General features: G+C 54.6%; 1 protein-coding gene across 2 annotated transcripts in view; it reads left to right on the top strand.

Annotated features, from left to right (window-relative positions):
• Positions 1-22760, top strand: part of LOC133354345 (general vesicular transport factor p115-like) — a 31164-nt gene that overhangs the window by 4811 nt on the left and 3593 nt on the right. The window contains exons 4-23 of one of the 2 annotated variants that reach the window (XM_061571113.1): positions 360-436; positions 3066-3193; positions 4268-4370; positions 4810-4865; positions 5115-5235; positions 5776-5954; positions 7461-7601; positions 7733-7821; positions 8281-8435; positions 9366-9571; positions 10501-10521; positions 12703-12813; positions 14332-14450; positions 14946-15127; positions 15549-15670; positions 16090-16228; positions 17042-17220; positions 17897-17953; positions 18708-18806; positions 21339-21473. In XM_061571113.1, the coding sequence (XP_061427097.1) occupies positions 360-436; positions 3066-3193; positions 4268-4370; positions 4810-4865; positions 5115-5235; positions 5776-5954; positions 7461-7601; positions 7733-7821; positions 8281-8435; positions 9366-9571; positions 10501-10521; positions 12703-12813; positions 14332-14450; positions 14946-15127; positions 15549-15670; positions 16090-16228; positions 17042-17220; positions 17897-17953; positions 18708-18806; positions 21339-21473 (2419 nt within the window). The remainder of the gene's footprint in view (positions 1-359; positions 437-3065; positions 3194-4267; positions 4371-4809; positions 4866-5114; positions 5236-5775; positions 5955-7460; positions 7602-7732; positions 7822-8280; positions 8436-9365; positions 9572-10500; positions 10522-12702; positions 12814-14331; positions 14451-14945; positions 15128-15548; positions 15671-16089; positions 16229-17041; positions 17221-17896; positions 17954-18707; positions 18807-21338; positions 21474-22760) is intronic. The other variant, XM_061571114.1, reaches the window with a different exon arrangement.

Genomic DNA, 22760 nt, shown 5'->3' on the forward strand with positions numbered 1-22760 from the left:
GAGGGATCGATGAAGACGTGGCCATGGGAAGCTGGGCTGGATTAGGTGCCCACATGGCCTAGAGTAAAACATCCCCAGTGCAGGGTTTCACCTTCACCTATCGAACTGAGAGGCGAGGGCAAATGAACCACGTGATGTCTTGGGCCACTGTGCCGTTTGTACTTTCGCACGAGCAATCGGTGCTCTCGTTACTCGCATTCCACTTTAAACGGTGACCGGTTCCTGATTTTAGGAACTGGTTCCCAATACGCTTAATGGTTAACGGGATATCATTTTGCAAAGTCTGGTTTTTGACGATGACCTTACAGACGCCGCTGGCCATGGTCTCTCTTACTAACCACGCGTCTCTCGTCACTCAGGTCCGACGCGGAGATCACGGCCTTCGCGTTGGACACGCTGTGCAACATCGTCTCGAACGACGTGGGCGAGGAAGAAGGTAATTCGCGTTCACAGCGCCGCTGTCCCCATGCCCTTTCACCGTTACTGCTGCCGCTGCTGCCGTCGTCGTTGAGTTGCGGGGAGCGGCGTGCGAAGCCGGCTGACGGTGGCTCGTGTGTTCCGTTCACGCTCTCTTCTCTGTGTCCCCCCTTGCGTTCGCCGGACGTCAGAGGACGCAGAAGGTAAACGACGCGACGTCACGCCCGCTTGTGGGAGGAGGCTTGCCTGCATGCCGCACTAACACACGTGGTGTTGCTGCGTTCCCCCGCGATACTTGGGAATGCCTCTAACTCTTTATCGACTGCGCACACGCGGATATTAACGGATGGATTCACCGCTCTGTTTAACCTCTCTGATGGCTTCGTTTTGGGATAAGATTCACTCTAGCACGTAGAACGGCGCTGCTGCCCACGACGTAATAACACCGCACACGTGGTGGTGCTGCTCTGGTGTAATGGCTTTTCACATTGGTCGCCGATTTGATTCCCACCAGCGCGGCGGTCAAAACAACAGGGGCAAGTTTCTTAAATCGTATCCGCCTCTGTCCACCCAGTGGCATGCATGGGCACACCGCAGCAGGTCAATGAGTAGGTTACTGGCCAGGGTGGAAGAGTAGGCCAAAGTCCCTTCTGGAATGGCTATCTAGAACCCCTTTTGCGTGAGCAAGCAATAGCAGGGCTGCACCTTGACCTTGCATTTTAAACGTAATCGGCAAAGGTAACGGGCATTGTTGTCACAATCCTGCCTAAAATTTTACGTATATTTTGTCATCGAAATGCATCGGAGGAAGAGGTTGGTGTGGGGGGCTTTGTTGGGTGGTGGTGTTGTGACTCGAGTGCTGCCGGGGGATTGCGTGTGGTGCAGTGGTCTGCATGCCATGCGCGAATCACCGCTTGTCGCCGCTGGGCGGTGTGAGGGTGCCGGGTACGAGAGGCGGTGCGACCCAACGTGCAGGTCGGCTCTTATCTGGTAGTTGCAACGGAGGTTATAGACGCTCGTTAGAAAGTGGAGTCGGCCAAACGTCTTGATGTAGGATCACAGAGCTTAGGGAATTTTTTTTGGCAGCGCCAGTTGTGGCTGCGGTTTTCCCGCGCACGCCTCCGTGCGATGGCTGCGCGCGTCACGAGTTTGTTCGTCAAATGCTTTGTTCCTGCAGTGTGCACGAATGGCACTCTGTAAGAATAAAACGTTACGTTATTATTGTAAAAAATATTACTTTGCAAGTTATAAGAGGCTCCAGACATCCAGACAGTGAGACGCACCCCACACTGATGCCTGGTGTCAATATAGTTACACAAACCAAGTCACGAAGACAAAGACCCCCTGTATAGCCTTAATGGACTGTTGGATCAAGTGCTGTTAGCGAGCACCTATGAAGGCCGCCACGGCACACGAGGGGGTGGGTGGCCAGCACCACGCCCGATCGGCTTTTTCTCCCGAGTGACGATGATCACACACCGCACCAGGTACTCATTTGAGGCTGAGTCGACCTAGTGGAGGCCCAGGATAGGTTCAGATAATCGTCGCAAGCTGGAATCGAACTCTGTTCCCGTGTACGTAGCACGGTGTGTGCTCTAACTACTACACCACCGCTCCCCACAAACCTAGTGACACACACACACGGTGACACACTGTGACACACATGCAGCTACTGGATTTTAAAACAAACTCGCCCTCCCCCCAAAATCTTATCTTAAAATACAGGGGAGAAAGGTGCGTGTTATTATTATCGTGAGGTTGTCGTCAAACATTAAACAATAAACAACAAAACAAACATCGAACGACGATGCACGAACAATCGAAGCAATAAAAAAACAACTATGAACAATAACGAAGATACAATCAACTACAATACAAACAACGTAAACCATTGAAAAATTACATACACAACAATAGAAACGATACAATAAACAATATAAACAAAGCACTCGGCTTTCATGTCGTCGTCTTCGTGCAGAGCACATCAAGCCGCTTTACAATAAATAAATAAATAACAAAATCACATGGTCAACTCAAGCAAATTATAAATTACAAAACAAATACGTCCGCTTGCCTTACATGCGATACCCTATACGATACGGTACTATATACTGCACTGCGGCGTTTCCGCAGAGGGGGAACGGCAGCTGCCGTGGGCCACTTGCAGGGTGAACAGGTTTGACACTGGGACGTTGAACAGTCACGTCCCGACCACTGATGAGCCCAGGTGCACACCTCCGAGATAAGAGCTGCCCTTGCACGTGTGGGCGTTGTCTGTCGCGTCTGGGCTTAACATCTCACGGCGGTGGTGAAATGTTAACTACCTTGTCGGGTATGCAGGAGGTCATGGGTTCGATCCCGACCCTGCCGCCTGTATATTTGGAGTTTTGCATGTCTCTCTCCCTGTGGTCACATGGATTTTTCACCGGTTCCTCCGGGTTTTCCCTCCACCTTTAGAATTAATGTGCGTTTTAGTGTATTGAGCTATCATTTGTGGCCAGTTCGCTTTTCAAAAACAGCTCTATAGCTCAGTGGGCTTTACCTGGTAGATAAAAAATAGTTTAATAGTTTAATGGTGCGAAGTCATAACATTCGCTTGTCCCATGCGGTTGTCACCGCAACACGCAACGTGACCTCCCCCTCCGCAGAGGAACAGCACCACCAGCAGCAGCAACAGCAGCAGAAGACGGCCCCAGAGGAGGACCTGGGCGCCCAGTTCACCGACGTCATCATCCAGAAGCAGGAGAACGTGTCGCTGCTGCTCTCCTTCCTTGAGGTATCCCGAGTCCAGACCCCGTCGAACGTACACGCGCACGAACGAGAGGCACGCTCTCTAAGTTGTCACTGCACTGACTCCCCCCCCCCCCCACCCCGTATGTACATGTTTATGTTGAACTTCTTTTGCACCGGAAGTAGCCAACCGTGCTCATCGGAGACGCGCGGAAAGGAAAACAAAAATATAATACAGCTATTGGATTCTCTTCTTGGTTCTTTTGGTAAAGTCACGTAGAAGGGAAATAATAAAATAATAAAAATAAAACATATTAAAATTATTCTCACGACGTTTCGGCCACAACGCAAGCAGCCGTCCTCAGGTGAAGAACAGGTCTGTCGGGAAGACAGCGTGCAACAGACTTGTTCTTCACCTGAGGACGGCTGCTTGCGTTGTGGCCGAAACGTCGTGAGAATTATTTTATTATGTTTTATTTTTATTATTTTATTATTTCCCTTCTATGTGACTTTACCGAAAGAACCAAGAAGATGAATCCCTGCAGTCACGAAAGCTTTAAATCGAAATTTATTGGATTCTCGTGATGTCACTCCATGGTACCGCTATGATGCGATGTTGCACCACCACCACCACCATGTCACAGCACGTGATTTCACTCCATGTGATGTCTGCACGACGATGTCACTCGGTCGAATGTGGTCAACGTTCGTAGTTGCGTCCCTTTTCAGCTGGCGACTGGGCGGGAGGCCGTGTGTGTGTGATCGTGTGTGGTGGGGTGCGGTAGTGTAGCGATTAGTGCGCTGCGCTATGAACCCGGCGTCCCGGGTTCGATTCCCGCTCACGGCCAACACCAGTGACGATTATCTGAACCAGTCCTGGGCCTCCCCTAGGTCGACTCAGCCTGAAATGAGTACCTGGTGCGGTGTGTAAACATCGCCACTGGGGAGACAGGCGGTCGGGCGTGGTGCTGGCCACCCACTCCCTCGTGTACCATTCCAGCCTTCATAGGTGCTCGCTAACAGCACTTGCCCCTACAGTCTGTTCAGGCTATACGGGGGATCTTTGTCTTTTTTCGTTAATGAGTGTGTGTTAATGTATGTGTGTGTGTTTCGCCCGCAGGAGTTTGAGTTCCACGTGCGATGGGCGGCTGTGAAGCTGCTCACGGTACTCCTGAAGAACCGAGGACCGGCCGTGCACCAGATCATCCTCGTCACGCCCACAGGTCAGCCTCCACCGATCCTCATCCCCACCCTGCCCTGTTCCTCCCTGACCCATCTTTACCCTTGACCTGTTCTAGCCCGACTCACCCCGACCCAAACCCATCCTTCCTCGAGCTCTCTGTCCCACCCAATCCTCTCCCACGACCACCTTCCTCGCTTAACTCACTCCTTCAATCGCCCACCCACTCTTGCAAATGAGACTCTTTCTTGCCTCTTTGAGTTCCCAGCTGGGCGCGTGTGGCAGCATGGGCCAGCCGTCGCGCGGAAACACGGGGCGGTGGGGGGGTGGGTGGTGTTTGCCGACGGGCGCGGTGCCCGCCGTGACGGACGACGCCGTCACGGTCGACCCTCCGCGTCCCGTGTCGTCCCTTGTGGCCCCCCCCCACTGTTGTTGTAGCTGCCCTCACTGGCCCCTTTGTCCCCTTCCCGCCACCCCCGCAGGAGTGTCGCGCATGATGGACCTGCTGGTGGACACCAGGGAGGTGATCCGAAATGACGTGAGTGGCGTCGGGGTCAGGGGGGTGGCGGGTTGACACAGCACGGTGTGGTGTGAGGGGCAGAGGGAACACACAGCAGGCTGCTGCTGTTATTGTGTGGGGTGCAGCAGAGGGAACACAGCACGCTGCTGTTATTGTGTGGGGGGCAGCAGAGGGAACACAGCACGCTGCTGCTGTGCATGGGAGCCACGGTGGCGTGGGGAGCCGTGCGAGTCGCCGCTAACGTGTGCCGTGTATCGCGGTGCGCAGGGGCTGCTCCTGCTGCAGCAGCTGACCAAGGGGAATGCGGCGATCCAGAAGATCGTGGCCTTCGAGAACGCCTTCGAGAGGCTGCTCGACATCGTCTCCGAGGAGGGGCACAGCGACGGAGGTAACCGCCGCCGCCACCGCCACTGCCGTTCTGATGCGCCTCCCTGTCGAGACGCATTGGGGGGCGCGCGCGACGCAGTGACCTTGTTCAACGTCGAGAAACTTAATGACTCTGTCCCCCGCTTCCTCCCCCCCTCCATCTCCCCCCTCCCCTATTCCACTCCTTCCCCAGGTTTCCCTCATTAGGTTGGTTATACTCCTGCTTCCCCAGTTTCCCCCCCCTCTCCCCTCCATTTAAATTTCCATCCTCTCCCCAATATCATGTCCCCACTTGGCTGTAGCAGCTGGCTCAGTTTGTCTCACCTTTGACCCCCCCCCCCTTTTATATGGTTCAGTTGCATTGGGACTCTCCTACGTAGATTGTGTCGCCTGGTTGAGTGAGCTGTGCGGCGCGCTGTGCAGCGCGCTTTACCGAGCTCTTGTTTTGTTCCAACAAAAAAAAAACTTTGTCCATCGCTGCTGCGATAAGTGCCGGTTTGTCGCTTGCTCCACCGGCGTTTTCGCGGCTGTGAGAGTGCCGTGGTTTGTGCGGGATCGGCAGGGATCGTGGTGGAGGACTGCCTGCTGCTCCTGCAGAACCTACTCAAGAACAACAACTCCAACCAGAACTTCTTCAAGGAGGGCTCCTACGTGCAGCGCATGAAACCCTGGTTCGAGGTGACCGAGGAGAGCGCTGGCTGGTCGGCGCAGAAGGTCACCAACCTGCACCTCATGCTGCAGGTCGGCGCCAGCGGTGGGCACGCACGTGGCCGCCCGGAAGGCCGTTTTGAATCGCCGGGAGCAAATACAAGAATTCCTCGTTTTTAACGCGCTCGATGCGTTCCTGAAAGTTGGCGCGCAAAGCAAAACCGTGTTTAAGCGAGCGATATACCGAGTTACTGAATCACATTAGCGCTTTAAAATCGGCCTAAAGTCGGTCATCCCACGGCGGTACAAAGAACTGATACGAGGATATGTCGCCGAGTACTGTATCACTCCACGTGCTGTATCGTTCAGCATACTGTATCATACTGCCCAGCACCGTGGCTCAAGAAAGTAGTTCGTCGTCAACCGCTCAGAAACCACGTTATAACAGTGCGTGCTCCGCGCAAAAGTGTTCCCAAAATAAAAGAACCGTGTTATGGCGAAAACACTGTGTGGACACGCGTTGAGCAAGGGCAGACTGTAACTAATTGCGTCTCTACTCTTTGGTTCTTTCGGTAAAGTCACGTGACTTTACCGAATGAACCAAAGATTATGGATCCTTGCAGTCACGAAAACTTCAAATCTAGAATTAATTGCGTCTCGTTTTACCCAGGAAAGCCTCGCCACCGGGCCTCAAAAACTCTATTTCAGTAGGGTGCCTGCCACCGGTACGGCTCTTGTTTAAATGCCTCGGCAAATGCATCGCGTCTAAAACGTTCGACGGGCACCCCCAGCGGCAGCTCTCCCTGTGGAGCGCAAGGATCTCTCGGCACCGGCCTGCGTGTGGGCATTTGCCTGCTGCCAGGAGGGGGAGCGATTTTTCCCCGAGTATTTCAAATTGAGTCCTTTATCTCTAGTGTGAGTTTTCATCAAATTACAGCGCCCCCTACTGCGAAATACTTGGCAGCACCCTGCTGCCAAAAGGGTCTTGACGCCTATTGAGGCTTTCTGGGGTGATCGAGCATAATAATAATAGTGGTAATAAGGCATGTTTTGCGACGAATGTTGTGAGTGGGTTTATACGTGTGTTTGTGTACCACGCCGGCCTTCATTTTCTGGCTGTGCCTCCTCCCTGCGCCCAATCTCACTCTCGCCCCTTACCTCTGCCTGCCCCCTTTACTCTGGAACAAACTTCTCTCCACATCCGACTCTCCCCCTCGCTCTCCTCTTTTCCCACCGCCCTCAGGTCCTATCTCTTTTCTCTACTCCGCCTTCTCCCTTCTTTTTCCGCCACCCCTACCAGCACCGCCTAACGCCCCTCCACCGCCGCAGACTCCACCCTCGTCACTCCCCGATCCCCATCCCTTGTCTTGCCATTTTGTACTGTAGTCGGCAAGCATTGTCAAGCGCCTTGGTGAAAGGCGCTTTATAAATCAAAAATTGAATAGAATTGGTGCTCGCTAACAGCACCTGCCCCAACAGTCTGTTAAGGCTATACGGGGGATCTTTGTCTAACCGTGCGTGCACGGGTAACACTGCGTGTGTCTCCATGTGCCGCCACTGCCCACCATCCCCCCGCACCCTCCCACCCCACGGCCGCAGCTTGTGCGGACGCTGGTGTCTCCGGCGAATCCGGCGGGCGCCGTGGCGGCGTGCCAGAAGGCCATGTTCCAGTGCGGCCTCCTCCAGCAGCTGTGCGCCATCCTCATGGCCACCGGCGTCCCGGCGGACATACTCACCGAGGCAAGCCTCCCCATCGCACCGCGTCCCCGGCGCCCGTGTCTCGTGCCGTCACCCGCCGTTCCACGCGGACCGCTGCGGAGGACGCGTGCGCTGGCTGACGCGTGTGTCCGTGTTGCACGCTGTTGTCTCAGACGATCAACACGGTGTCGGAGGTGATCCGAGGGTGCCAGACGAACCAGGAGTACTTTGCGGCGGTCAGCGCTCCCTCCACGCCGCCGAGGTGCGTGCCACCCACCCCCACCTTGGTTCCCTCTCCCCACCCTGCCCCCCCCCCCGCCCCCTTGGTGTGTGTGTGGGGTATTTTATATGTTCGGGGGAGGGGGGGGGGTCTGCGGTTGTTAACGATGGTGCTTTGTTGTTGCGCTTGTGCATCATTTGTGGTTGATTGTGGCGTGTGCACGATTGGTTCTTGTGGTTTTGTACCGTCGCAGTAGGTTCTGGTGGCGTACGGTTGCTGGTTGTGATTGTTGTGGACGTGCGCCGTTGTTGACCGTGGTGGTCCGTGCATGCGTGCGTGCGATTGGTTGTTGTGGTTGTGGCGTGTGTGTCATGGGTTGTTGTGGTTTTGTACCATCGCAGTAGGTTCTGGCGGCGTGCGGTTGCTGGTTGTGATTGTTGTGGACGTGCGCCGTGATTGACCGAGCCGGTGCGTGTGTGCGTGTGTGCGTGTGGCGTGCAGGCCGGCGCTGGTGGTGCTGCTCATGTCGATGGTGAATGAGCGTCAGCCGTTTGTACTGCGCTGCGCCGTGCTCTACTGCTTCCAGAGCTTCCTCTACCGCAACCCGGGGGGGCAGGGCCAGATCGTTGCCACGCTGCTCCCCTCCACCATCGACGGTGCCGCCCCACGCCCACCCCAACACGATGCACACAGTCCATGCCAACCCCCACGCAATCCTCCTAACCGCTCATCCTCGCCGGTTTCACCAAAACCACCCTCATCTCACCAACCTCACCCCCTATCTACCCAACCCTGCCCCCACACCGGCTGTTGAGGCATGCGCTGTTAGCGAGCACCTGTTAAGGTGGACATTGCGCAACGAAGGGGCGGTGTGAACAGCGTCACGGCCAGCCACCTTTCTCCCACAAGCGCTGATGTTTTATACACGATACGAGGTGATGAAGATTATGATGATGAAAAGATTATCGTGGTGGTGGTGGTGGGAGTGATCACGTTGGTAGTGGTGTGATTGAACAGTTGTCTTGGTGTGTCAATGATGATGATGGTGATGATAGCGAGAGTGATTCATAATATAGGTTTTTTGGTCAGATCTCGTTATTTATAAATGTGTCGTAACCCTCCACCACCCGACACTGCCAAACAGTAAAAAATGTGTCACGTCGTACTCAAATTTTTAAATGCTGTAGATTCTCTCTTCAGCACACCGGTGTGCTAAAGAAGTGAATTATTTTGTCTATTGAAAAACGTGACACATTTTTTACTGTTTGGCCGTGTCGGGTGGTGGAGGGTTACGACACATTTATAAATAACGCGATCTGACCCAAAAACCTATATTATGAATAATATTGGTCATGAAAGCGATAGTGATTATTATAATCACCTCTGTGATAATTATCACAGTGAAAGTATTTGTGTGATAGCGGTGGTCTTGGTGGTGGTAGTGATGTTGGTGTAGTATATGATGTGTGTGATTGCGGTTGTGGTGGTGGCGGTGCTTACGATGATGGCGGCTGCGATGATGATGACCAGGGTGCGTGGGTGCTTGCTTGCGCGCGCGTGTGTTTGTGCGTGCGTTCCCGGCACAGCCAGCGCCATCTCGGCGGGACAGCTGCTGTGCGGGGGCCTGTTCTCGGGCGACGCTCTCTCCAACTGGTGCGCCGCGGTGGCGCTGGCGCACGCCCTCATCGGCAACGCCGCCCAGAAGGAGCAGCTGCTGCGGGTGCAGCTCGCCACGTCGCTGGGCAACCCGCCCGTGTCGCTGCTGCAGCAGTGCACCAGCATCCTGTCGCAGGTGCTCGCCGCACAACTTCGCCGCCCACGAGTAATCGAGGCGTGTGGGCACTCCCTCCTCTTGGCCGGCGTGGAAGGAGAGGCCAAATACACTCTGGAGGGGCTCCCCCATCGAGCTGCCTCTTGTCAGCATTTGTCAGCAAGCAAATGCAGGGCTGCACCTCTGTCTTTGCAATGGAGGCTTGTATACTATACTAGGCGGGGTGGGGTTGGGGGGGAGCATTGTCTTGACTCGGGGGATGGATAAATGTCATTGCCGAGTGAATTTCTGCGCAAATTACCATTGAGGAATTGGCGCTCATCTCCTGTTTACAGCAGCCCTGAGCCATTGGTGGTAATGGCACATTCCCAGGGCATTGCCGAGTTTATCCACAGCAAAACCACTGTTGACTTCCATACAAATTGGTATTCATTTTATCACCCCCCCCTGCCCGGAGTGCGGGATGATGGGTCGAGTCAACCCTCACAACTAGGATTCAAACTCACGGCTTCCCCATTACGAGCCGCTAGCTCCACCGTTGCGCCACCTGGCCGGGTAGCAATGCAGCGCGGGCAGCTGCCCCTCAACGCGCACACCACAGTCGCTTGGGGCACTGCAAGGTGCCCGTGCGGCGACAGAAGTGACTCGGCACGGGCAAGGCAATTAGAAACGCATCGCCGCCGCCATGCCGAAGATATCACCCACTGGTACCCGATTGGTGTTGCTAAGACGCTGGCGGTGCGCGTGAACGACTAAAGAACCGCGTGCATGTTTTGTCCTCTCTACGATGCGCTCCGGCGTCGGGGGGGGGGGCATCTGAGACGACCTGCACGGCCCCAACGTCAGTGCTTACAGGCCCCCCTCCCGCCCCCCCTCACCACCGCTCTCCTACCTGTATCTCACCCCACTCTGCTCCCTTCCTCCTCCCCGTGTGCCCGTTACGAAGACAGGGCGACAAGCTGGTGAGACGGGTAAGTGTGGCGCGTGTCCGACCCCCACCTTCACCACAGGGGGCGCCAGGAGGCACCTAATTCCCTCCCCCTCGCTAACCCCTCCCCTCGACTAACCCCCTTTTCCTGTCTAACTCATGTCGTCTGCTCACCTGTGGCTCACCTGTGGCTCACCTGTGGCTCACCTGTGAGCCTGTGTCATTGCTGTGGGTTTTTACCAATAACGTCTTAATGTCCGATTACCGTTAAACTGGGGCTATGAATGCTTTTGTGGTTGCATTGTCCTTGCACGGGTTCGCCTTTTGGCGGTCTATTCTTTAGCACTGGTGAAACATTGCCGCAAAAGGAGGCTGTTTGGTGCAGGCCAATGAGTTTCAAGGACGGTGCATACTCTATAAAAGCATATTTGTTTGCGTTTTTCCTTACCCCAAGTGTGTGTGTGGTTTTGCAGACATGGTGCCATGTCATTGGTGTCTCTTTGGTGATGGCGGACACCTTAACATCCGTGTTCACGCCGGACAGGACAAAGCCCCTTTTTTATCGTTCAGTATCTTGACACCTGGCGAGATGGGCGCCGTAGTTGTAACGTCTTTAGGCGGCGGCGGTGGCTCAACGCCAGCGCCTTCGGGCCCCGATTGCTGTCTGCGTGTGGGCTGTGGTGGGTGCCTGCGGAGGGAGACCAGATTGGGGTGTGCCTAACAACGTTTTTTGTCCTAACAACTGTGTCCTAGGGCTTGTGTCGGAGTTTGTGTTGGCGTTTGCGGTTTCTCCTAATCTTGTCTCATGCCACTGCCCTCACTCCGCACCCCGCTCTGCACAGTCTGCCGTGATGGTTGATTGATTGAGTACCACCGCAGCCACGGTGCGGCTTGGAGCGGCTGTCACTTGCTCCCCAGTCTCCTCCGTTCAAACACAGATCGAGCCGTTACGTGCTGCACGCGACCGATGATTGGTAACCTTGTCCCGCGTGACGGAGACGGCGCAAATTTGAATCGGACACAGACAAAGGTTCCCCTGTATGGCCTCTAACAAGCTGTTGGGACAAGTGCCGTTATTGAGAATCGGTGTGGCGCACGGAGAGGGGGTGGGTGGCCAGCACCACTCCCGGTGGCCTTTTTCTCCAAAGTGCAGATCTATACACAGTCGTGTTTACACACTGCATCCAGGTACTCATTTAGGGCTGAGTTAACCTAGGGTGGTGCTTGTAACCTATTGTTATTTCTCTGGGATACACACCTATGCACACAGCACACACACACAAGATCTCTATCTCAATGTTCATGATCGCTCTGTACGTCCAGTGGGGATGTCTTTACCAATCGTCAGGCTCATGGAGCGTGTGTTTTAATCGTTGAATGGAGACGAGTGTTAAATGTGGGGCATGAGCACTGGAGTCTAGAAAACTCCCTTCATCGTTCGCGTACATCTCACGGTGCGCACGACTGGGTGACCCCCATCGTAAAGTGGTACAACTTGCCCTCCAGTGCGAGCGAGCGAGCGTAGGTCCGTGCACCTGTAAGCGCCACGAGAGAGCCCGTGTTGGCTGTGCGGGTTTGGGAGTGGGTGGCGGGGGATGGTGGTAGTGGGAATGGGGGAGCGGGGTAGTGGGGGCGTGGTAGGGGAGGCGGGGGTGGTGGGCTGCGTGTATGGAGCGAGTGCCGTTCTCTGCTGTGCTCGGGTCCACCGCCCTCGGCACGATGATCGCCGGGATGTTTGGGTAAAACTGCTCTGCCGGATACCTGGACAGATGTCCGGCCGCGTTCTCCTTGGGACGTTCACGTCGCTCGCCCAGATGCTCCGTCTGCCGGATGTTCGTCCGGATTTTGGCCAGATTTTTTTCGTGGGACGCTCGGCCGGGTTTTAGCTCGGATATTCGCACAGAAATGTGTCCGTATTGTCATCTGGATAATTGGCCAAATTGTCGGCCAGATATATGGCCGACCGTTCGACCAGATATTTAACTGGATTGATGTCTGCATTTTTAGCAGGATGCTCACCCGGTTATTGGCTAGATAGTCGGCTGGATATTTGGCCTGATCCATCGTCTGGCTGCTTGGCGGGTTGCCCGGTTGGACGCTCGGTGGATCACGCTGGCGCCCTTGCTGGCTCCAGTGGCGAAGGTTGATGGTGTGCGCCCCGCGTTGGTGAAGGGGGCTGTTCTTCAGAGAGGCGGTGTCCTGTGTGCGTGCTCCGCTCGTGCAGGGCAACAAGGTGCAGACGCGCGTGGGCCTGCTCATCCTGCTCTGCACGTGGCTCACGGACTGCCCCATCGCAGTCACGCACTTCCTGCACAACCCCGCCAATGTGCCTTTCGTATCCTGCCATCAGGGAGGGGGGGGGTCCTCTCGTCAAAAATAAAAACTACAGCTGGGCATTGGAATGATCTTACTGTCACGGTACATGCATCGATTCTTGTTCGATTGAAAATCGATAGATTATTAAACGTTCACAATGCCTTATATATATGCACACCACTGTATATTAACACCACTAGTTTTTATATGTTCACATCGTATAGGTTCTGATCACTCGATTCCCGACATTTATACCAGTTATAGATTCTATAGATTGACACCGCATACACTTGCACAAATGTAGATTCTATAACAATCAATTCTACACCAACCCGGCGTCTCTGCTCCACTCAGGCAAACGGACAGACAGACAAGCAGGTACACAGACAGATGGGCAGACACACAGACAGACGAGCAGACAGACGGGTACATAGACAGACAGATGGGCATAGAGACAGACAGACAGTTTAACACGTAGCAGGCTTTCGCGACCAATATTATTAATCAACGTTGTGGGGTTTAGATCGCGTTATTTATAAATGTGTCGTAACCCTCCACCACCCGACACGGCCAATCAGTAAAAAAGTGTCACGTTGACAAAAGACAAATAGTTCACTGCTTTAGCCCACCGGTGTGTTGAAGCGTGAAACCACAACATTTAAATTTTTGAGTACGACGTTTCGCTGGTAATTACATCCAGCATCATCGGGCAATTCGCCAGAGCCAGAGCAGAGCCTCACCATTCTGGTGAATTGCCCTATGATGCTGGATGCAATTACCAGCGAAACGTCGTACTACTCAAAAATTGTAAATGTTGTGGTTTCACGCTTCAACACACCGGTGGGCTAAAGCAGTGAACTATTTGTCTTTTGTGAACATGACACTTTTTTACTGATTGGCCGTGTCGGGTGGTGGAGGGTTACGACACATTTATACATAACGCGATCTAAACCCAAAAACGTTGATTATGAAGACAGACAGACAGTTCTAGATTTGAAGCTTTCGTGACTGCAAGCTTCATATTCTTAGGTTTTTTTGGTAAAGTCACGTAGGTAAAACATTAAAATTAATAAAAGTAAAATAAAATAAAAATCACGACGTTTCGGAGGCAACACAAGCTTCCGTCTTCAGGTGGAACCGTCACAGCCCGACAGCTGTATCAAGTAAATGAGAGATTACAGGAGATACCACTCCGTATATATAATGGTTGAGGGGAGGGGGAAGGGGGAAGGCGCAGGAATGGCCCACTCTATTATTATGGTAAGGTGCGGTTTGAGACCATTATATATACGGAGTGGTATCTCCTGTAATCTCTCATTTACTTGATACAGCTGTCGGGCTGTGATGGTTCCACCTGAAGACGGAAGCTTGTGTTGCCTCCGAAACGTGATTTTTATTTTATTTTACTTTTATTAATTTTAATGTTTTACCTACGTGACTTTACCGAAAAAACCTAAGAATATAGACAGACAGTTGGACACTTCGCCGTCGTTGCGCCGCTGGTCTTCGCGCTGACCCTTGACGGCGCACGCTGCAGCTCACGGGACAGATCTCTGAGAACCTGGGCGAGGAGGAGCAGCTGGTGCAGGGTTTGTCGGCGCTGCTCATTGGCATCTGCATCTTCTACAACGACAACTCTCTCGACAGCCACACGAGGTGCCGCTGCCCGGGAAGGCCTCACCGAGTCTCAAGACTCATTAAGTGTTTCACAGTAGGGAGCGGGACGTTGCTGCTGCTGCTGTTGCGCGTAATCCCAATTGAGTAATTTTTTATAAGTAATTTTTCAGTAATTGGGATGTTTTTAGCAAATACTGGTTACATAGCATGTACACTATGAGACCTCCTTTACCAGTGGCAAAATATAGTAATAGGTTTTTACCCTTTCAACTGGTACAAAATGTGTCAAAGGTGTCAGTTTTTGTACCAGTTGAAAGGGTAAAAACCTATTACTATACATAGCATGTGTTTATATATTTTTTTGCTAACTATGGGAGGAAAACCGGAGAACCCGGAGGATATCCATGCCCACCCCCTTATCAGTGTGTTACACCTTTGTTGTGACCTGTGCCTCATCCCGACCTCACTCCGCGTGGGACCTCCTTTGCCCCCCCCGCCCCCCTGCCCTTAACCCGCTGGCTGCGGATGGCTCAGGCCGAAGCTGAAGCAGCTTGTGGAGAAGCGAATCGGCAAGGAGAATTTCCTGGAGAAGCTGTCGGCCGTCTCCAAGCACGACCTCTACTCCAAGGCGTCGCAGAAGCCCCAGCCGGCGTTCCCCGGGCCCGAGCAGGTGTTCTTCGACCACGAGTTCACGCAGATGGTCCGCGAGATTGAGGGTGGGTTGTCCGCCTGTCTGCCTGTCCACATCTCCATCTGTTCATCTGTCTGTCTGCGTGTCTACATGTGTGTTTGTCGGTCTGTGTCTCTCGGACAGATGAAAAGAGGCAGAGAAGATGACAGTCGGTCTCTGCGTTGATTCATCTGTTCTTAAATATGTCTGCCTGTCACTGTCTCTCTACCTGTCTGTATGCCTGCCTTCCAACCTGCCCTCTCTTCCTCTCTTACCTTCATGCTCACACTTGTAAGCCAGCATTGTCTCCTCCATCTCTCCAGTAGTCCATCTGTCAGCTCGACTGCCCATCCGTCTGTCACCTTCTCCGTCCGTCGGTTTGTTTGAGCGGGTGGCGGGGTTGTGACAAGACCGCCCTTCACTGCGCCCCCGCCCCCTCCCTCCCGCCGCGCGTGTGGCAAACCCAGGCTCCATCGTGAAGGCCGTGCAGAAGTCAGCGGAGGAGGACCGCAAGGAGGAGGAGGTGCACAAGGCCATGCAGCAGCACGACAGCGTCATGGCGCAGTACAAGGAGCTCATTCGCGAGCAGGTGAGAGGCTCTGCCCACCTCTGCGTGTGGACTGGGGTGGTTGCGCGAGGAGGCTCGGTGGTGGCAGAACGATGTGTGGCGCTGTCCCGTGTACTGGACACTCGGATTTGTGGGAGGGGTGGGAGGGTGTGGTAGCTCGTGATCTGTACTGGTATCGGTGTACGGGACGCTCGGATCGGGCGATGGTAGACTCGCACGTGTATCGGTATTGATTTGGCCACGGTGGTAAATAATATTACGTGACACGCACGGTGGTATCGGTGGGGTTTTACAGGACACTTTGTTCGGCGCGGTGGTGGGGCATCGTGACACGCACGTGGTGGTACGTGACGCGCGGGGTGGAGGCGGTGTTACGTGAGGCACGTGGTGGAGGTGTATGACGCGCGTGGTGGTGGTGGTGTATGATGCGCGTGGTACAGGACACTCAGATTGGGGAGTTGAAGAAACAGGTGGCGTCGCTGGGCATGCAGCTGGAGCAGGCACAGGCCACCGTGAGCCAGCAGGCAGCGCACGTGCAGCAGCTCAAGGACCAGTACAACCTGCTCAAGGTTCAGGCCGGTAAGGCCCACTCGCACGCACAGGGCACACCAAGACAAAGGGGACGGACGGACGGACGGACAGACAGACGGAGCTAATCTATGTATGTATATTGAACTTCTATCGCACTGTATGTAGCCAACCGTGCTAATCGGAGGTGCTTATGTTTCAACGCGTTGAACATTCGTTGGAAAGGGTTAAGAACAAACAACAACAGTCGCCATTCGCCGCTAAGTGGTGGTGGTGGCATATCACCACAGCACTTGTGCCAGGCTAAGTGCACTTTGAGGCCACATGAGATGTCAAAGGCTCGCTGGCAGGAGGAGGTAACCGGACAGACCCAGGTACCATGGGTTGGCTAACTGAGACCACCGACTGATAATTCATTACTGCCAGATGCCAATAGGCATACAAGATAGCACAGAGATCCCCTTTAAAGTCTTAACAGACTTTTGGGGCAAGTGGTGTTCGCGAGCACCTATGAAGGCCGGCACTGCGCGCGAGGGGGTGGGTGGCCAGCACCACGCCCGACCGCCTTTGTCTCCCGAATGGAGATGTTTACACACCGCCAGGTGCTCATTTTAAGCCGAGTCAACCGGTTCAGATAATCGTCACTGGCGTTGGTGGCCATGAGCAGGAATCGAGTCAGCAGAGCGCGGCGCGCTGACCGCTTCGCGAACGCGTACGTACACGGCACGCACGCACAAAGGCACACACGCACAAAAGCACACACGCACAAAGGCACACAGGCACAAAAGCACGCACGCACAAAGGCACACACGCGCAAGGCCTCTGCCGACGAGTGTTGACGTTGCTGTTGGCTGCGCCGGGCAGGCAAGGACGGGCCGCAGGCCGCTCACGTGGAGGTGAACGGGCTGGGCGCCGCCGGGGCCGACGGGGACGAGGCCGCCGAGCAGCTGCAGAGGCTGCGCGCCGAGCTGGAGGAGCAGAGGACGCGTGCCGCTCACGCCCTCGGCCTGCTCGCCGAGAGGGAGGCACAGCTCAGCGCGCTGGTGACTCGCCTGCGCACACACACAAAGACAAAGATCCCCCTTGTAGCCTGAACAAACTGTAGGAGCAAGTGCTGTTTGCGAGCGCCTATTAAGGCCGGCATGGCACACGATGGGGTGGGTGGCCAGCCACACGCCCAGCCGCCATTGATTCCCCAATGTTGATGTTTACACGCAGCACCAGGTTAGTATGGAAGGCTCTCGATTTAAAGCTTTCGTGACTGCAGGGATTCATCTTCTTGGTTCTTTCGGTAAAGTCACGTAGAAGGGAAATAATAAAATAATAAAAATAAAACATTATAAAAAACAATTCTCACGCGTTTCGGCCACAACGCAAGCAGCCGTCCTCAGGTGAAGAACAGGTCTGTCGGAAAGACAGACCTGTCGGAAAGACCACGGCGCTTGTGCCTGGCTATGTGCACTTTCAGGCCACGTGTTAGTGTCGAACGCCCGCTGGCAGGAGGTCACGGGACAGACCCGGGTGCCATGAGTTGACTTACTGAGATGACAGGCAGATGCGCCACCTGTGCGCACGCACACACACACACATATAAACTCACGCACGCACGTGAGTAAACCACAACGCCAACACCTCGACCCGCATGTGGACACTCACGCCTTTGCCTGTCACCCCCCACCCCCTCCCCCCTCCACACACCGTTCGTGTCGTGTTCGGCAGAAGTCGGGGGTCGCTGTGTCGGGAGCCAGCGACCACGCGGACGCCCCCAGCGACCAGGTACCACGGCAGGGCCTGCCAGGCGCCATTGCTGGTCATCCCCCCCTCCTCCCTCTCCCACCTCTCCCCTCCTTCCCCCTCTCCCACTTCTCCCCCTTGGGCCGACGCCAGGCGACGTACCGAGCGCTAACGGCAAGCTGCCGAGCACTAACGGCAAGCTGCCGAGCAAAGCGATCCGCAGCAGCGGTCGTCGGTCGTGGTGACGATGCTGCAGTCTGCGTGACGTTGTGACGTCACGTGTGTGTGGTGGTGTTACTGCTGTGTGGTGGTGTGTGTGTGGTATCACCGGTGTGTCGTGGTGTGGTGTGGTGGTATCACCGCTGTGAGGTTTTGTCTATGTGGTGGTATCACCGCTGTGAGGTCTTGTGTGTGTTTGTATCACCGCTCATCCCACTCTACTCTCCTGGTGTCACTGCTGTGTGGTGGTGTCACTTGGTGTGTTGTATGTGGTGGTATCACCGCTGTGAGGTCTTGTGTGTGTGTGGTGTCACCGCTGTGTCGTGGTGTGTGTGGTGGTGTCACTTGGTGTGGTGGTGTGTGTGGTGGTGTCACCGCTGTGTGGTGGTGTGTGTGGTGGTATCACCAGTGTGTCGTGGTGGTGTGTGTGGTGGTGTCACCGCTGTGTGTCGTGGTGTGTGTGGTGTTATCACCAGTGTGTCGTGGTGGTGTGTGTGGTGGTGTCACCGCTGTGTCGTGGTGTGTGTGGTGGTGTCACCGGTGTGTGGTGGTGTCACTTGGTGTGGTGGGACCACAGGAGGTGGAGGCCCTAAGGAGCCGGGTGTCGGCCCAGGAGAAGGAGCTGGAGCAGCTGAAGGGCGAGCGGAGTGACCTGCAGGAGCGACTTCAAGCCGCAGTATGTCCACAACGTCACCGTATCCACTGCCTCCGAATCCGCCTCCGAATCCACCTCCGCATCCACCATCGTCACCCTCACCACCTCGACCCTCACCACATTCACCACCCACCTTCATGACCACTGTTTCAAAATCGCAGTTGCCAACTTCAGGATCCGCTATTGATTTGCCCCTGCGGAGCGTCCTCTCATCCCACCGTACTCCCCTACACACACTCTCCTACCTCTCATCCCACTCCACTCCCCTCCACACTTTCCTACCTCTCATATCGCTCTACTCCCCTCCCACACACTCCCCTACCTCTCATCCCACTCCCCTCCACGCACTCTCCTACCTCTCATCTCACTCCCCTCCACACACTCCCCTACCTCTCATCTCACTCTACTCCCCACCACTCACGCTCCTATCTCTGATCCCACTCCACTCCCTTCCACGCACTCTCCTACCTCTCATATCACTCTACTCCCCTCCACACACTCCCCTACCTCTCATCTCACTCTACTCCCCTCCACACACTCTCCTACCTCTCATCTCACTCTACTCCCCTCCACGCACTCTCCTACCTCTCATCCCACTCCACTCCCCTCCACACACTCTCCTACCTCTCATCTCACTCTACTCCCCACCACTCACTCTCCTACCTCTCATCCCACTCCACTCCACGCACTCTCCTACCTCTCATCCCACTCCACTCCCCTCCACACACTCTCCTACCTCTCATCTCACTCTCCTCCCCACCACTCACTCTCCTACCTCTCATCCCACTCCTCCCCCCCTCCACGCACTCTCCTACCTCTCATCCCACTCCACTCCCCTCCACACATTCCCCTACCTCTCATCCTACTCCCCTCCACACACTCCCCTACCCCTCATCCCACTACTCCCCTCCACGCTCTCTCCTACCTCTCATCTCACTCTACTCCCCTCCACACACTCTCCTACCTCTCATCTCACTCTACTCCGCTCCACACACTCTCCTACCACTCATCCCACTACTCCCCTCCACACACTCTCCTACCTCTCTTCCCACTACTCCCCTCCACACACTCCCCTATCTCTCATTTCACTCTACTCATTGGTAGGTCGCTCATTCTCCTATGCTGGCTCGTCTGAAGCTCCCTTTGCCCCAGCCATCCGTGCTGTGGTAGACTCCCTGCCCCGGTGCAAGTCCAGGCTCAGGACCTTCCTCCTGTCCTCTGCCTCACTGCCTGGCTTGCTCGCGCTGGACAATGCACACGTTCGGTGTTACTGTGCAGTCTCGAGATGTGACTCACACGTTCACATGGAGACCCACAGACTCGCACAGAGACCCACAGACTCGCACAGAGACCCACAGACTCGCACAGAGACCCACAGACTCGCACAGAGACCCACAGACTCGCACAGAGACCCACAGACTCGCACAGAGACCCACAGACTCGCACAGAGACCCACAGACTCGCACAGAGACCCACAGACTCGCACAGAGACCCACAGACTCGCACAGAGACCCACAGACTCGCACAGAGACCCACAGACTCGCACAGAGACCCACAGACTCGCACAGAGACCCACAGACTCGCACAGAGACCCACAGACTCGCACAGAGACCCACAGACTCGCACAGAGACCCACAGACTCGCACAGAGACCCACAGACTCGCACAGAGACCCACAGACTCGCACAGAGACCCACAGACTCGCACAGAGACCCACAGACTCGCACAGAGACCCACAGACTCGCACAGAGACCCACAGACTCGCACAGAGACCCACAGACTCGCACAGAGACCCACAGACTCGCACAGAGACCCACAGACTCGCACAGAGACCCACAGACTCGCACAGAGACCCACAGACTCGCACAGAGACCCACAGACTCGCACAGAGACCCACAGACTCGCACAGAGACCCACAGACTCGCACAGAGACCCACAGACTCGCACAGAGACCCACAGACTCGCACAGAGACCCACAGACTCGCACAGAGACCCACAGACTCGCACAGAGACCCACAGACTCGCACAGAGACCCACAGACTCGCACAGAGACCCACAGACTCGCACAGAGACCCACAGACTCGCACAGAGACCCACAAATTCACATAGAGAGACCCTCATATTTACATAGAGACCCACAGATTTACATAGAGAGACCCACAGACTCGCACAGAGACCTACAGACTCGCACAGAGACCCACAGACTCGCACAGAGAACTACAGATTCACACAGAGATGCACAGATTCACATAGAGGCTCACAGACTCGCACAGATTCACACAGAGACGCACAGATTTACATAGAGACCCACAGACTCACATAGAGATCCATAGACTCACGTAGAGTCCCCGAGCCTCATCTAGAGGCCATGGTTGAGCGTGTCGATAGATGAGACACGTCCTCGCTCTTCATGGCGCCTGTAGAGGCTACGGAACTGACCACCTGCGCCACTCCTCATGCCTCTGGTGTTCTCCGCCCCCCCACCCCCCCGTACTCCCCCCCCCACCCCCCTGTGCCCCCCTACCCCCCCGTACCCCCCCCCCACACCCCGCAGGATGCGCGGGCGTTTGCCCCCGGACTGGCGCTGGCCCCTGGCGACGGCGACGCGGCGAGTGGTGGCGCCGCGGCGAAGCTGGAGGAGCTGGAGTCGCGCGCCTCCGCTCTCGAGCAGGAGCACGAGCAGCTCCAGGTGGGGGGCACCGCCTGGCGCCGCCTGGCGCAGCCGGCGCCGGCAGCGGCAGGGTGCCCGTCGCGCACAGCTTTCTCGTGGACGACCATGATGATGATGAGGATGATGATGATGATGAGGATGATGATGAAGATGATGATGAGGTTGATGATGAGGGTGATGATGATGAGGATGATGATGAGGATGATGATGAGGATGATGATGAGGATGATGAGGATGATGATGATGAGGATGATGATGATGAGGATGATGATGAGGTTGATGATGAGGATGATGATGAGGTTGATGATGAGGATGATGATGAGGATGATGATGAGGTTGATGATGATGATGAGGTTGATGATGAGGATGATGATGAGGATGATGATGAGGTTGATGATGAGGGTGATGATGATGAGGATGATGATGAGGATGATGATGAAGATGATGAGGATGATGATGATGAGGATGATGATGATGAGGATGATGATGAGGTTGATGATGAGGATGATGATGATGAGGATGATGATGATGAGGATGATGAGGATGATGATGATGAGGATGATGATGATGAGGATGATGATGATGAGGATGATGATGAGGATGTTGATGAGGATGATGATGATGAGGATGATGATGATGAGGATGTTGATGAGGATGATGATGAGGATGATGATGATGATGAGGATGATGATGAGGATGTTGATGATGATGAGGATGATGAGGATGATGATGATGATGAGGATGATGATGATGAGGATGATGATGATGTTGATGATGATGAGGATGATGATGAGGTTGAGGATGAGGATGATGATGATGACCATATTTTGCGTCTGAACTCGGACATTGGGTCTAGATTTGAAGTTTTCGTGACTGCAAGGATTCATACTCTTTGTTTTTTTCGGTAAAGTCACGAAGGTAAAAAATTAAAATAAATAAAATCGCGACGCTTCAGAGAAACACTTAAGCGGTTGTGCTTTCGCTAAGTTGTCCCCTCCTGAAGAAGGACACTTGTGTTGTGCCCGAAACGTCGTGATTTAACTTATTTAAATTTTTTACCTACGTGACTTTAACGAAAAGAGTATCGGACATTGGGTATTTTGACACAGACGTCGGATGGACAGCTACAGAAAAATTAAGAGGTGTGGTGTCCGGAAAAATGTAAGGAACTGGAACGAGAGAGGGGGGGGGGAAAGACCTCGCTGAGAACGGCTTGACGACGACAAAAAGAGAATCGGTGCCAGAGAGATGTGGCGCTACTTGAGCATATTGGCACAAGGCAGATGACGAAATGTGACGTGGACA

This window comes from Lethenteron reissneri, chromosome 47 (genome assembly GCF_015708825.2).
Source record: "Lethenteron reissneri isolate LAM-NWPU_2019-01 chromosome 47, ASM1570882v1, whole genome shotgun sequence".
Taxonomy (NCBI): Eukaryota; Metazoa; Chordata; class Hyperoartia; order Petromyzontiformes; family Petromyzontidae; genus Lethenteron; species Lethenteron reissneri.